Genomic DNA, 14084 nt, shown 5'->3' with positions numbered 1-14084 from the left:
TCCCCTGGAATTACAGTTTACCTCCAGACTACTGAGATCAATTCCCCTGCAGAAAATTTATGTTTTGGAGGGTGAATGCTATGGCACTGAGGTCCCTATCCTCCTCAGGCTCCATTAGGGATGCCAGACCCCCAGGTGGGGACAGGGGTCTCCTATCTCTCCACCACTGGTCAGAATCTCCCTCCAAAGGGAGGAATATCAGAATTAACACAACATGTCTACATGACCCAGAAGTAACATAGGCATGTTGGGGATTTTTGGATGGTGATACTCTGGTTTGGGAACAAAACTCTATGGTAGAAGCCAATTCTAGTATAGTTATGTCCCAAAACCAGAGCATTGGCTCCCCACATACCATTGTTACTTCCAGGTCATGTAAGCAATTGGCATTAATTTCTGGCATTCTTACCTGTTGCTGATAAGTGTACCACCACCACCACCCATCCTCAGCCGACTGTTCCAGGGGACATAGCAACCCTCGGCTCCACTTCTTAAACTCCAAGAGTTTTCCAGTCTTGCCCTTCCATTCCCTATTGGTGGCCACAGGGTACCTGGCAACCCTATGTGTGCAGAATACTGTTGTTGTGGACCTTAAGCCATATTCACCTTCCAAATGTCCTAGTAAGATAAGGACAGAAGGAATGGTTATACTGTCCCAAGGACCAAAAAAGAACCTCCGGATGAAACCATAATGTAAAAAGAGCTCATTATAAAAGCATAGCAGGCCAAAAGACCATCTTCTTACAGGAGTAGTTCTGTCCTCAGTGAGAGCACAGGAACATTCAACTAATAAACTACTGCCATACCACACAGGGTATCAAAACGTTATACAATCACACTTGTAATTTCCCTCATCTAAGAAAAATCTGAGACTACAATACAGATTATGACAGAAGGTTAGGGATTTCAAAGAAAATTTTAAGCATTCTAAATGTTTTAATGAGGGGAAACTATGCCTTTGATATATTGGTAATACTGTATTGGATAAAACTCAGATTACTTTGCTAGAGAAGACAATGTAAAAGGCCACATTCTAGTGCTATCATTTGGGGTAAAACTATTATTTCCCCATTAGGACACGGTCTTGAGGATGAGATTATAGAAAGGTTCTATCAGTCTTCTACTTCCTGCTCACCAACACCAAAGGCAATGGAGAAATATATAGTAATGATTTCCTCTTTTAACAGTTTGTCTGTGTCACTGTTCCACCACAACTTTCACAGCCTTTTTGTTCTATTGGTAGTTTCATTTCCTCTTAAAATAGCCGAGTCTGTAAGTTCAGCAAAACATTACTTATAGTACTGTATTAAAAGTTGTTTTTCTATAGTTGGTAGTTTGCTTAAATCCAGGAAATTACACTACTAACATCCAGGGTCATAGTGTATGATTTCAAAAGATACAACCTTAGTGAATTCAGAAAAACAACAAACTGGCCTATAATAAGTAATATTGTTTTATAATATCACCAGTTTTTAAAAAATCAACAGGTCCCCTAGTTAAAACTACCACAATCAGACATTATTAATGTAAAACGCATTTCACCTGGCTGAAGTTTCACTTTGTGGGACCCATACAAAATCTGTCTTTCAGGCTCAGCTTTCGAGAAAGTGAAAGATAGGTTCTAAGCTACAGGCTCACCTCTCCTACTTCATTATTACAAGTTTATTCTGGAAATAAAAAGGATCAAGCCTTTAAAATACATTGGATTTAATTCTATGGCTATGTTAGTCAGGCGCAGCAGAATAAAACAGTGATCTACTGGCACCTTAAAGATGAACAAATTTATTCCAGCATACATTGTTGTGAGTCATAGCTCAATTCTTCATAATGGTTGTGCTCCTATCCATTTTAGGAAGTGAGGTTTGACTCATGAAAGATTATGCTGGAATAAATTTTGTTAGTCTCTACTGCACCACTAAGCTTCTGTTTTATTCTGATGTGGAAAAGGTTATCTTCTTCTGCCACCCACAGGTAGAGAAAAATTGAGACTACCATAGAGCTTCTGTTTGTATTTTTAAAAATTTGTTGATTATGAAATAGATTCCAAAAGGTAGCAGTGCTAGTCAGATATACCAGAGTCTATAAAGAGAGCTGTGGCATAGGTTTTCATGTCCTAGACCAGGGGTGTCCAAACATTGGCTCTCCAGATGTCCATGGACTACTGGGGAGCCACAGTTTCGCCACCCCTGGCCTAGACTATACATTAAAGTGATTAAGATTGTCCAGAGCTTGGACTGGATGCATTCAATTTGCAGAAGGTATCTAGTTGTATGCTTCATTATCTAAGCCTTGAGATACATTGGCTGTGAACCAGTGCTTTGAGGCTGTGCCTAGATGGCTAAGGCAAGAAAAGCTGAAGCATAATCCAGACAAAGCAGAGGTAATTTGGGTTAGGAAGGCAGACCTGATACATTGGAGGGACTGGATCCACTTGGGGTGAATGCAGTGGAGTTGGTATTTGCAGAGCAGGTTAAGAGTGTGAGGATGCTCATAGACTAGTCTTGTACCAGTAGAGTCACCCCTGAAGTTCCCAACATCCAATGGGGCTGGAGTTCTTCAGGAATTACAGTTGATCTTCAAATGATAGAGATCAGTTTATGTGGGGGAAATAGAAGCTTCTGAGGGTAAGCCATGGCACCACATCCCCACTGAGTACCCTCCCTTCCCCAAACTCTGCTGTTCCCAAGCTGTGTCCCCAGATCACCAGGAATTTCTCAACCTGGAGTGGACAACCATAGCCACCAAAACTCAGCCTAAAATGCATTGCATGTTCTGAACTGTTCTCCATACACATGGAAGGGTGTATAACCCAGTCCTTCTCCACATGCATGTACAACAAAGGGTGCTCCTTGTCTTCTCATTGCAAGAGTACAGTATTAAAAAGGCCCCAGATTTCTAGGAGGACCTGGAAGGGTCCAAAAGAACCTGATGGAACTCAGGATATGCTGTTTTTTTCTAGAACTGCATCAATATAAGTCCAAATTCACTAAAATCTGTTTCAACTCTCTCCTCCAGGGTTCATCTGTCTGTCAACTAACAACCATAGGAGCAACTGTCATACTGCTTTACACTTCAAGGGCCTGTTACAATCTGTTTGTACTGTCCTTTTCTCAGACCAAAGCAATGAATTCTTTTGATTATGACTGGTACAACGTATCTGATCAGGCAAGTATGGCACCTCTCCTTGATGATAAAGTATTCATTACAATAAAGTATCTTACACAGATATGTGGTTGCATAAAGATAACAACACAAAATACTTCATAACTTATTAAGAGCCCTATTCAGGCTTTTGTATAACCATTGTGCGAAGTAAAAATGGTAGCAGATGTATATTTCACAACACTGATATTAGATGTAAAAGTTATGCACTCTTCTAAAATAGGCAGATTATGAGTGGGTGGGCAGAAGGGATTGTGTGTCAGTGTTTGTCTTTTGTGGCCCTTTCTTGTATGCCCAGGGAAATGCCAGTCACCATTTTTTGATCAGGAGGGGAATTTCCCTCAGGCCAAACTGGCCTGGGAGTGTTTTTTGTTTGTTTAAGGGGGAAGGCATCATCTGGCCATGGAATTGGGGTCACAGTGGGTGGGCAGGTAGTTGTGAGTTTCCTGCTTTGTGCAGGTGGATTAGATGACCTTGGAGGTTTCTTCCAGCTTTATGATTCTATGATTTTAGGCAAGTCCAAAACTGGCACTTACATGCAATTTATATGTATAACTGCAATTCATTGTGCATTACAACAAAGGGAATGAAAAAGCACGTTGACTTAGAGAGAAATCATTCTTATGCTAAGGGAAATAGAAATGAGCATCTGCTTTGTTTAGGCACAGCATCTTGAGAAGAACAAAGGCACATGAATATCCAAGACAAGGCTGGGATTTGGTGTTTGCTTGAAATAATGTTGCCATCAAGGCTTTAGACTTAGTATAATTTTTGATGTTATGGATTTAACTAAAACCACTGTAGTAATGACAACCATCTAGGATAGCCAACTCTGGCTTGGAAAATTTCTGAAAATTTTAGGGTTCTCTTTTGGGAGGGGAGTCAGCTTAATAGCAAAGTGATATTATGTCCTGTGATGTCATATTTGATGTCACAAACAGGTCAAATATCAGCTTCTCCATCCCCCCCTCCTGTAGGTCACTTCCTCCTGCAAAAATTCAAACTCCATTTTTTTTACTCTTATCTGTCATATAAAAGCCTCCTTAAGGGTAACTGTTGATCAAAGACAAATCCTCAAAATACTGGAGGTGTTAACCCTCACAACTCTAGGGTAAGGCTACCATCAGTCCCCTTAACTTACCCACCAGCCAGAGACCAAGGGATTAAGTCTCTAGCCCTCCTGGGTCTAAACTCAAGAAGTAAATCTTGCAAGGTAGGTTTAAGACTGGATTAAAAGATTCTTCTTATATGCCCAGCAACCCATATTGGCATAATTCTAGTTGACCACTCAAATGATGTAGCTTGATCAATCACCAGCTATGCTGGTGACCTTCAGCAATCAGGTGATTTGCACATTTCTCTACCCATGGGTCTTTGTACTAACTAGATAGAATGCCTAGGCCAAACTCCCTGATATTTTGGCCTTGAAAATGCCGGGCCTAATGGTCGGATTGACACCTGTTTGAGCCTCCTGTCTCCTTATCTCACTGTTTGAAATTATAGTCAGCTTGATCTTGATTCTCAGAGAGAAAAACTTCTGTAATTTCTGCTAGGCTTAAGGTTTAATGAGTGTTTCCACAAAAGTCTACCAGGCAAGTTAATCTCTTGACAATGTAACTACTAATGTAATTCAGACTGAGGCCAAATTTGCAGTCTGTCCCTGTGGATGGCAGGATACAAGACAGATTATGCAATCCTAAACAGAGCTACACTCTTCTAAATTCACTGAAATCGATAAGGTTAGAAGGGTGTAACTGTGTTTAGAATTGCCGTGTGATTCAGTATCATCCAAGTGTGAAAGAACATTCTAACTGACAGGATACAGGGGACAAAAAAAATCCCTGTGGAATCTGCTTTGTCAGTTGCTGCTCATTAGTTGAAATTGAGAAGTTTGTAGACGCACCCAGGGAAGCTCTGATAACTGCAGAAATCTGTTTTTCACAATTGATTCTGCTCACTGATTTAGCAGGGGTCACATATCTGCATGTAGGCAGTGTGATAGGTAGTTGGAGATGGTGCTATTGCTTCCAGGTATTTCATTGTTTACTTTTAACATATTAATCTTCACTTTTTCAACAGGCAGATCTGAAATGCCAACTGGGTGATGCTGGATATGTAGTATTTGGAATAATACTTTTTGTGTGGGAGCTCCTGCCCACTTCCTTGCTTGTGTTCTTCTTCCGCGTTCAAAATTCTACAAAAGACCTAGTAAGATTTTATTTGCTACTGTGTCTAGACATCAGTTTGAACTTTCTTACAAGTATATAAAAAAAAAAGCCATAGTAATTATCAGCAACAAACCATGCAAAAACATTGTTACCTAAACTAGTATAAATAAGACAGAGAGCCGGGCTTGAAAACAGAATCTTCACTGGTGGACTGAACAGTATGAGAAGATTTGGTTCTTCAGTTACTCCAAGCTGTTTAGGACAACTAATATGGGCAACCAGTAGATATCTTTTTGCACAGGGGTGATACAGCCCTCAACAATAACCTAAGCTGAATCTGCATGGAGCTTTTATTCCAATCCCAGGTCGATTCAGTCCCTGCTGTCTACACTGAATGTGATTTTCATTGTGATTTTGGACGATTTAAATATTTCATCTGCAACAAGCATGATTGATCTGTAGTGACCCTGCCTTTCCCCAGCGATATCCAGGAATGGATATAACCCTCAATATTTGAAAAATCGGCATGAGTAGAGGTGCAGCTCTTTGCTTTTCCTGAACTAACTTGCTGCCTTGAACCATCAACGGTGTAGAAAAGCCCTGATTGGCCAGGGCACCTCGTTCCCAGGTTGCAAGGCTTCCCTGAAAGGGGAAGGCCTAACTTCTCTCAGCAGAAGCTCCAGAAGCCCTAACTTCTCTCTGTAGAGATTTTCCTCTTGGATTTATTCTCCCTCCTCTGCTGTCTCCAATCCCCCCCACACACCCCTTCAAGAAAAGAAAGAGGCTCTTGCTGCACTTGGTCCCCCCCTTCTGAGCATTCCTAATCACGTGCAGAACACTGTTCTGTTTCAATGGGGGTGATAGAGGAAGACCCGAGTTCAAATTGATCTGAATTCAGCAGGATCCACAACAGAATAAATAAAGTGCAGAATCATCCCTAGTCACCATATTTTTACCAAATTTCTAGACAGTTTTTAGAGGACAGTAAAGTGCACTACAGTAAGTTAACCTGGACATGATCAGAGTGTGAAAAACCATGTCAAGACCATGCTTTTTGAGGAATGCTTGTTGCTAGTGCATCTGTAAAAAAATGATAAAATGTGAGTGCTGGAGGGGTGGGGGTAGTCTCCAACTAAATCCAGGATTTAATAACACTTAAGCTATAACCTTGTTCCTTCAGGGAAATAGAGGGGTTTCTGCAAATCCAGAGAAATTCCTAGGTTTGCAAAACAATCTGAAAAGTTCAAAAATAATGTTTTAAAACTCAAACCAGAGAAAGCCTGTGCTTTCACAAACATTGTAATTCAAACTAAAAATGCTGATTGAGATTTCACGAGATCACAGCATTACAACCAGGCATTTTAAATGCAGCAAGATTGGGAAGGATGTCCAGGGCTTCCAAATGGGTTCAAATACCATGCTTCCCATCCCTGTTCTCATTTAAATGCAACCTCACCTTCCACCTGCAACCCTAGTCACACATGCATTGCGCAGTGTTGTTGCAGGAGGGGCATGCATGTGGGACAGGATGCATCATGGGTGGCCAGGGCAGAACCACCATAAACAGAGACAGGCAGGTACCAGCTTCTGATTGGAAATGTGGAGGTACAGCCTGAGGCTGGCAGGAGTTAGGGAAAGGGAGGGAATTCTGCAGGGTGTAATGCCATAGGATTGATCTTCCAAAGCAGCCATTTTCTCCTGAGGACCTGATCTCTGTCATTTGGAAATCAGTTATAATTCCAGAATATCTCCTAGCGCCACCTGGAGACTGGAAAGCCTTGTTCCTGCTGTTCTTCCCTCCTGCCTTCATGGAGCTGGGGCAGAACTGGGAGAGTTAGCACATGAGGTGAGGAAGGGTGAAATAAAAAGAACAAACCAACATGCCTGCCTGCTTCCCCTCCTCATCCTGAAGCCTCATGAAGCTTTAGTGTTGTTAACAGCTAAGCTGGGTTAGATGGGTAAGCAGACTGTAACAGCAGCAAAAACCACACTCTGCTGCGCTGCTCCTCCCCATTCTGTCCTCCATAATTTGTTGCAATATGAGGGAAGAAGCATCGCTGACTGACTTACTCCTCACCTGACTTGCCTTCCTGCCAACCCCCAGACCCACCTATGCTCTGGCACTCTGCCCAGGGGCTCCAAATTCTAGAACTACACCTGGTTATCATCAAACAGCTGTACAGTAATCATAAGTCAGCAAGGTTCAAAGTATCAGATCTAAGTGTTATTACCAGGAATATTGTATTGAAAAACAGTGATGTGTCGGTTCCCAATTTACCTTTTATCTTTTGATTTTTGTTTTAAAGTCCTTGAATGTTAGCTTTTATATATGGAGTCAAATCTAATGCTATAATTTTGGGGAAATCCTTCTCATATTACTTGCTTTTAAAAACTAAAAGACAAAAACATGTATCAGCAACATTAGGTGCTTTGATAATTAGCCACGAGAGGGAGTAACAGCCCAAGAGAATAGTAGATGAAAAAGTAGCAGGAAAACAGAGCATTATTGCATATCTGGCATTCTATTTTTAAAATTTTATTTTTAATTGAATTTTAAGAAGTTGCAGACTGCCCGAAGCCTGTTCACAAAGAGGGGCAGTCTTTAAATTTAATAATAAATAAATAGGCAGAACTTGTGGTTCCTTCCATTTTTTGTGGTCTCCAACTCATTGCTTTCGTTGATCTGTTAATGTTGCTTTTATTTTTTTCCTGACTTTTTTCACTCATGTGGCTGTTATTTAATGCATGATATAGTTACCTGCTTTTCTTTATAAACTTATTTTTGTGTAATATTATTACATATTTATATTTTAAATCTAAAAATTAATACAAATTCCAAACCATTAGGAAACAGATTGATCCAATACTGAAACAATTCTTTCTCTCCTAGACCAACCCTGGAATAGTACCGAGTCATGCATTCAATCCAAGATCTTATTTTTTTGATAATCCTCGCAGATATGACAGTGATGATGATTTGGCCTGGAGCATATCACCACACAACGTACATGGCAGGTGAGTCAAATATAAAAAACGGACAATGCATAAAAGGTAGATGAAATTGTATTTGGTGTTCCAGAATTTTGTTTCTGCAAAGGCCTTTGGGAAGTTACAATAAGAAACTGAAGGGACAAACACCTGAAAATGACAGCACCAGAATCTGTCAAGGCTACTTTTTTTCCAGCCTGTTCCGCCGATTGGTACTGTAGTGAGGATATGGCCCAGAGATGCTGAAACCCATAAACATAGTACTGAAAGTATTTTTCCTGTTGCTCAAGAAAATATTTTGTTTAATTTTTAGAAGTTATAATAATTTACTTCTAGTAATAATTTACTTCTAGTAAATTATGGATGGTTAGTGTTGAAGTTTTAATTCCCTGGATGATTACTAAGTAATAAATTTAGGCCGAAGTGTTTTACTGTTTTACCATCAGAGGCCACTGTTGAAGATTCGTAGGCAGATGCAGCTAGAATGCAGAGGTCCACATTGACCAGGAGCAAATGCATGATTAATTCTGTGTTTTATTTTTCAGTTTCTCCCCCGATTACTATGACTGGGGACATCAAAATAACAGTTTTATGACTCATGTTGGATCCCTGCAGAATGATTCAATATCTGAGATTGAATGATCAAGATCAACAAAGCACCCCCCCTCCCCAATGACAATCTTTTTTAATTTAAAAGTTACTGGATACCGTTCTGTCAACAAGAAAAGTTCAAAGTGGCAAAATGGCTCAGCAAAACACAAAAAGAAGGAAAAGCCATTGACAAAGCCACACTATATATATTTATATTCCAAGGTACCATGTTAAGGGTATGTTCCTGGAAGAATTTTGCATGTGTACTTTGTATAATGAAGAGGAATTCTTACTGAAGTCAGAGAATCTCTTATTATAATGAAGAATGAGGACAGAAAAAAGTCATAGAAAGACTGGGGCCTCAGAATAAATGTGTGTTTTATATTGTAATTATTTTATTGAAAAAAAATACTGCTGGAAGTTTATAGAATACTTTTCTTATGTTGTAATTTTTTAAACATGTATAGAAATGGTTGTGTTTAAAATACCAGGTTCACTTTATAAACTATTCTCTACAGCTTAATTGTCGTGGAAATTGTGTTTTTCAGCCAATATCGATGTACAAACCTATACAGTTAAAATTACAGGCTTTCTCAGCAAAAAAGAGGTGATTTTGAAAAACTGCCTTGCTCTGTTTAATCTGCATGAGATAAATCGCATCAAAGTGATGAGTGAATTTTCTCCAGTATAATGGTGTCCATTTCTTTTCATTAGTAAGGCAAGAGCAAAAACCAGTTCAAGAATTCCTATCTGGTTAGAGCCAAAGGTGCTGCACTGCCAAGGTCATGGTACTTACATGTGTGACATAGCATTTCCATTGGTTGTGCTTTTTGCTGATTCCGCACTCCCACTGCAGACTTCTTCCATCATCACTTGCCCTGCTGCATGTGAGGGTCTTCTGCATCCAGGAAGAAGAATTTCAGGGGCTGCAAGGGAGAAAAAAAAATTCCATGCTGCAAACTTTGTTCATGCTGCAAACATGAGACAGTTGTGTTTTTTTTAAGCATGTATCAATCCTGAAAATACACAGAGGGCAGTATTTGATACAAGCAAAATGGCTGTTTGTTTATAATGGTCAACATTACATAAAATTAATCAATTTAGATGAAGGGAATTTTAACTCTCAAACACTTAAAACCTGGAATTCTTGTTGGTTATGGTGCTACTAGACTCAAATATACTGCAAACAAGATGGCTTCCCAGCTGCAACTAATCGTGGTTACATCTCAATAATATGAAGTCTGAAATTGGTAACTGTTCTATCTGATTCATACATCTTGTGGTCTATTTTTTATACCTATACAAAATGCATTCTTGTGCATCATTCTAAGCTCCAAGATACTTGCAGTTACATTAACATCTCACTTTCTGATGATTGAGCCTCTTGTGGCGCAGAGTGGTAAAGCAGCAGACATGCTGTCTGAACCTCTGCCCATGAGGCTGGGAGTTCAATCCCAGCAGCCAGCTCAAGGTTGACTCAGCCTTCCATCCTTCCAAGGTCAGTAAAATGAGTACCCAGCTTGCTGCTGGGGGGTAAATAGTAATGACTGGGGAAGGCACTGGCAAACCACCCCGTATTGAGTCTGCCAAGAAAACGCTAGAGGGCATCACCCCAAGGGTCAGACATGACTCGGTGCTTGCACAGGGGTACCTTTACCTTTTACCTTCTGAAGATTTGACATGAGGTTCATACCTTTAAAAATAATCCAGTTATCATCTGCCTTAGTGGTTCAATATTATGGTTATAGAGCCTTAAACCAAATTGCATTTCTGCCTTCTTTAGGCTGAAAGAAACATTTTGTTACTTCCTTTGCTGATAAGAATCTCTGCTGCAAGTATGACTCATTGGCTATTTTGTGATCTAAGAGCAAACAGACTTCAGATCAAAGAGGCAACTTCAACTGAGTAATTAAAGAATGCAAATGAGTGGGGTGAGAATAGTTTGGCTGAGAAGTACAGTCAAATTGATTCCAGCCCCAGTTAGTGAACTCCTTAAGGGTAACTATTATTAGAAGCTATCAAGCCTGTCTGTAAAAAAAGTTAATGGTAGCTGTATATTTCACCCTGGGCTCAAAAGACTAAAATTTTGCACCAAGCAAAGCTGAATATTATGGCTGATATAAAGAAATTGCAGGCACCTGTACAGTCCCAAAACAAAACTCAAAACAAAGCAATTTATTATATTAAGATCAACAAAATGACACAAAACACTAAATACACTCTAAAATTCTGCTACTAGCACCCTTCTTGACTCCAAAACACCTGGCTTCAGTGATCCATGTGTCAGTCATCTCCAGACTACATTTCTGTAACTTGTTCTATGTGGGATTTCCCTTATTCTTGACCCAGAAATGCAGCAGCTGGGGTTCTCACCAGAACACCGTGGAGACCCCATATCCAGCCTGCAATGAGGCAGCTGCATTGGTTATAAGCTGAATTTCAAATTAAGTTCAAGGTTCTGGTATTGACCTTTAAGGCCATTCATGGTCTGAGCCCAGTGTATCTTAGGGGGCCATTTAACTCCAAATGCCCCTTCACAGGGCCTTATGCTCTGCAAGGTTAGTGATTCCCCCGCCCACGCAAAATCTGCCTAGCCTCAGCCAGGGCCTTTGCCCGGCTTGGTAGAATGAGCTTCCAGAAGAGCTATAGGCCCTGTAGGGTCTATACAAGCTATAGGCTTGGATTTGTCCTTCGTATAGGGTCGAGTTTTTTATTCATTTCCACACTGGAAATCGTCTTTTCAGATGCAGACCAGGCACAGACATGAATTGTCTCCTCACTTGCCCCGCAGCAAAGGAATCCTCAGAAATCCAGCTTTCACTTTTTGTAGCATGGTCTAAATGGGAAAAGATGGCATTCGAGCTTCTCTTGTCTGTGGCTGCCATTGTCTTCTCCCCCCCACAGCCTCATTGAATTGTCAATGCCTCCCGACTCCCTTTTAAAAAATGGCTGATCGTGTTATAATGTGATTCCTATCTAACAAAATTAGGTACTCCCACCCACCCAATGTGCTTTGCCTGCTCTTCACTGCCCCAAAGCTCTGGGGCAGGGGAGGAGGCTGGACAGACTGACCAGCCACCCAGCTCCCAGGGTGCAAGCCAAGCCTCTCCAGCTGCCACCAAGGCTCACCTGTGCAATACATCTGCCCTGCACCGTTTTGCAGCCGAGCCTCGGCAGCAGCCGGAGGCATGTGAGGGTTGGAGTGGATGGGCCATTGATCTGACCAAGCACGCCTTTGATCCAGCATGCCTCTAGTAACACAAACAAAAGTAAACCAAGAGCATAATAGTCCTGATAATCAACTTTAGAAAACTTGGGGTTTTCGAAGTATTGCTGTAAGGATCCCACCCTCTTCTCCAGATGAGACCTTAATCAGTGGGATCCCCCTCTTATTTTTGGACTTAGTTTTGATAAGCACCTATCCTTTACAGCCTATATGCTAGGGGATCTGGAACTAAAGGTGTCTCACAAAGGCACCCGTGCACAATCACGAAGGCCCAGGAAAGTGGTAGGGTTTGCTGGTATCAAACTGATTAACTATAATCTCCCCCAGTTCAGAGATCTCCGTAACAATGCAACTTCATTTCAATCTCAATAACAAGACTTTTCAACCCTGGAATATCCTGACATATCCAAAGGTGTCTATTCAGCCCAAGGAGGTTACTATTTTATTAACCCAGTTTCCTTTTATCAAGGGCACTCAAATGATTAATTTATGCACAATCCTGTTTCAGGAGCTGTCTTAACTCACTTGGAGACTTGGCTCACTTCAACTTGATGTTATCTCACCTAGGCTCTTTGTGCCCATGCAGATTTGGCTCACTATTGCCTAATCAATGTATTTCTCCCACCAAAGTTTGACAGCAGTGAACTTTAAACATGTCAGTGAGATCCAGACTTTTTATCTCGGATCATCATGTTGTGGGAAAAATGGTTTCCCATATCCAGCTATGGGATTTCTGAACATAAAAATGCCATCTCACGTTAGGGAAACATATCAATTACATCACCACCCCTGCAACCGTGTTTTAAGCTCACCTCTTTGGGCTTCTCCAGACCTCAAACCCTGGATTTCAGGTTTTAGAGTCCCTTCTCTAAAACTTCCCATTTCCTCCCTTTCATAAGTGGTGTGTGTATGAGTATCTCTATCGCTATCTAGCTAAAAAATAGCTTAGGGGAATTAGTTTTCAGGTGCTCAGGTTCTTCACATTTTATTTTGTATATAAAATTACTAATTTTATTTTCAATTGATTAGAGGAATGCAGGCAGTTTGAAGGTAGACAATCACTCTCACTCACTGTTTCTTCCTAATTTTATTGTGTGGCACTCCTTCCGAAGTCTACCCTGGTATACAGGTTTCTGTATTATTCTTTTCTGGAACCCTTTTAAAAGATAATTTCCCCTTCACTGGATCCAGTTTGGGGTAACAGTGGTACCTGGGTGAAGTCTAAATATTATATCCCCTAAATGCAACTCCATCTGTAGGCCATGGAAAGTAACATTCTCATATAGCCTTAGGAGAACAAGCAGGAAACAAGGAGAAACTCCTCTTATCTTATGAAACAGAAACCATCAAAATTGTCTAGCTGTGCAAAAGAAATACAATTTTGGCTCTGTATATTGTGTCAAAGAGGTCTGGAACTAATTAGCAGTTTTTTTCTAGTCTTTCAACAATTCTTCCAGGTAGCTAGAAGCTTCCCTCCTTTCTGATGATTTAGGTGAAACAGATCAGAAAGGGCAAGGGACTTCAGGTGACATAAGGGGTTCATTGCCACTTTCCTACTCACAGAAAGGGAGTGCATCACCTTCAGAAAGTCCCCACTTGGCTGCCAGAGCACATATAGACATGTTCTCCCAGTACACAACATACTCATTTTGCATATGTTTGATGCATATTCCCCTGTTCAAGTCTGTAAAGTACCTGCAGATGCAAGAATTATGTTAAGACAGTTAGTCTGCCATGGTAAAACACAGAAATTCAGTATTCTAAGAATACTGACCAATAACAGAAGTTTGGCAAATCAGTAAGCTCCAGATTTGACAAACTTAGTGCTGATTACCATAATTCATAGCATTTGCAAATATCAGTTTTAAACTGGTGAAAAATATGTTATGTAATCAAGTGGGGTTCAGAACAAGTAGGGTTAATGTATTCTGTATATAGAAGAAGAGTTG

The 14084-nt window shown here is 40.5% G+C and overlaps 1 protein-coding gene across 1 annotated transcript in view; it reads left to right on the top strand.

The window, feature by feature from the left end:
• Nucleotides 1-9432, top strand: part of GPR137B (G protein-coupled receptor 137B) — a 30940-nt gene extending 21508 nt beyond the window's left edge. The window contains exons 4-7 of the mRNA XM_077345496.1: nt 3016-3169; nt 5246-5370; nt 8221-8345; nt 8864-9432. Coding sequence (XP_077201611.1) covers nt 3016-3169; nt 5246-5370; nt 8221-8345; nt 8864-8960 — 501 coding nt within the window. The 3' untranslated portion in view covers nt 8961-9432. The remainder of the gene's footprint in view (nt 1-3015; nt 3170-5245; nt 5371-8220; nt 8346-8863) is intronic.
• Nucleotides 9433-14084: the final 4652 nt, after the last annotated feature.

Source organism: Paroedura picta, chromosome 1 (assembly GCF_049243985.1).
Source record: "Paroedura picta isolate Pp20150507F chromosome 1, Ppicta_v3.0, whole genome shotgun sequence".
Lineage (NCBI taxonomy): Eukaryota > Metazoa > Chordata > Lepidosauria > Squamata > Gekkonidae > Paroedura > Paroedura picta.
The sequence above is the reverse complement of the archived record's forward strand: the minus strand, read 5'-3'. Positions and strand labels throughout refer to the sequence as shown.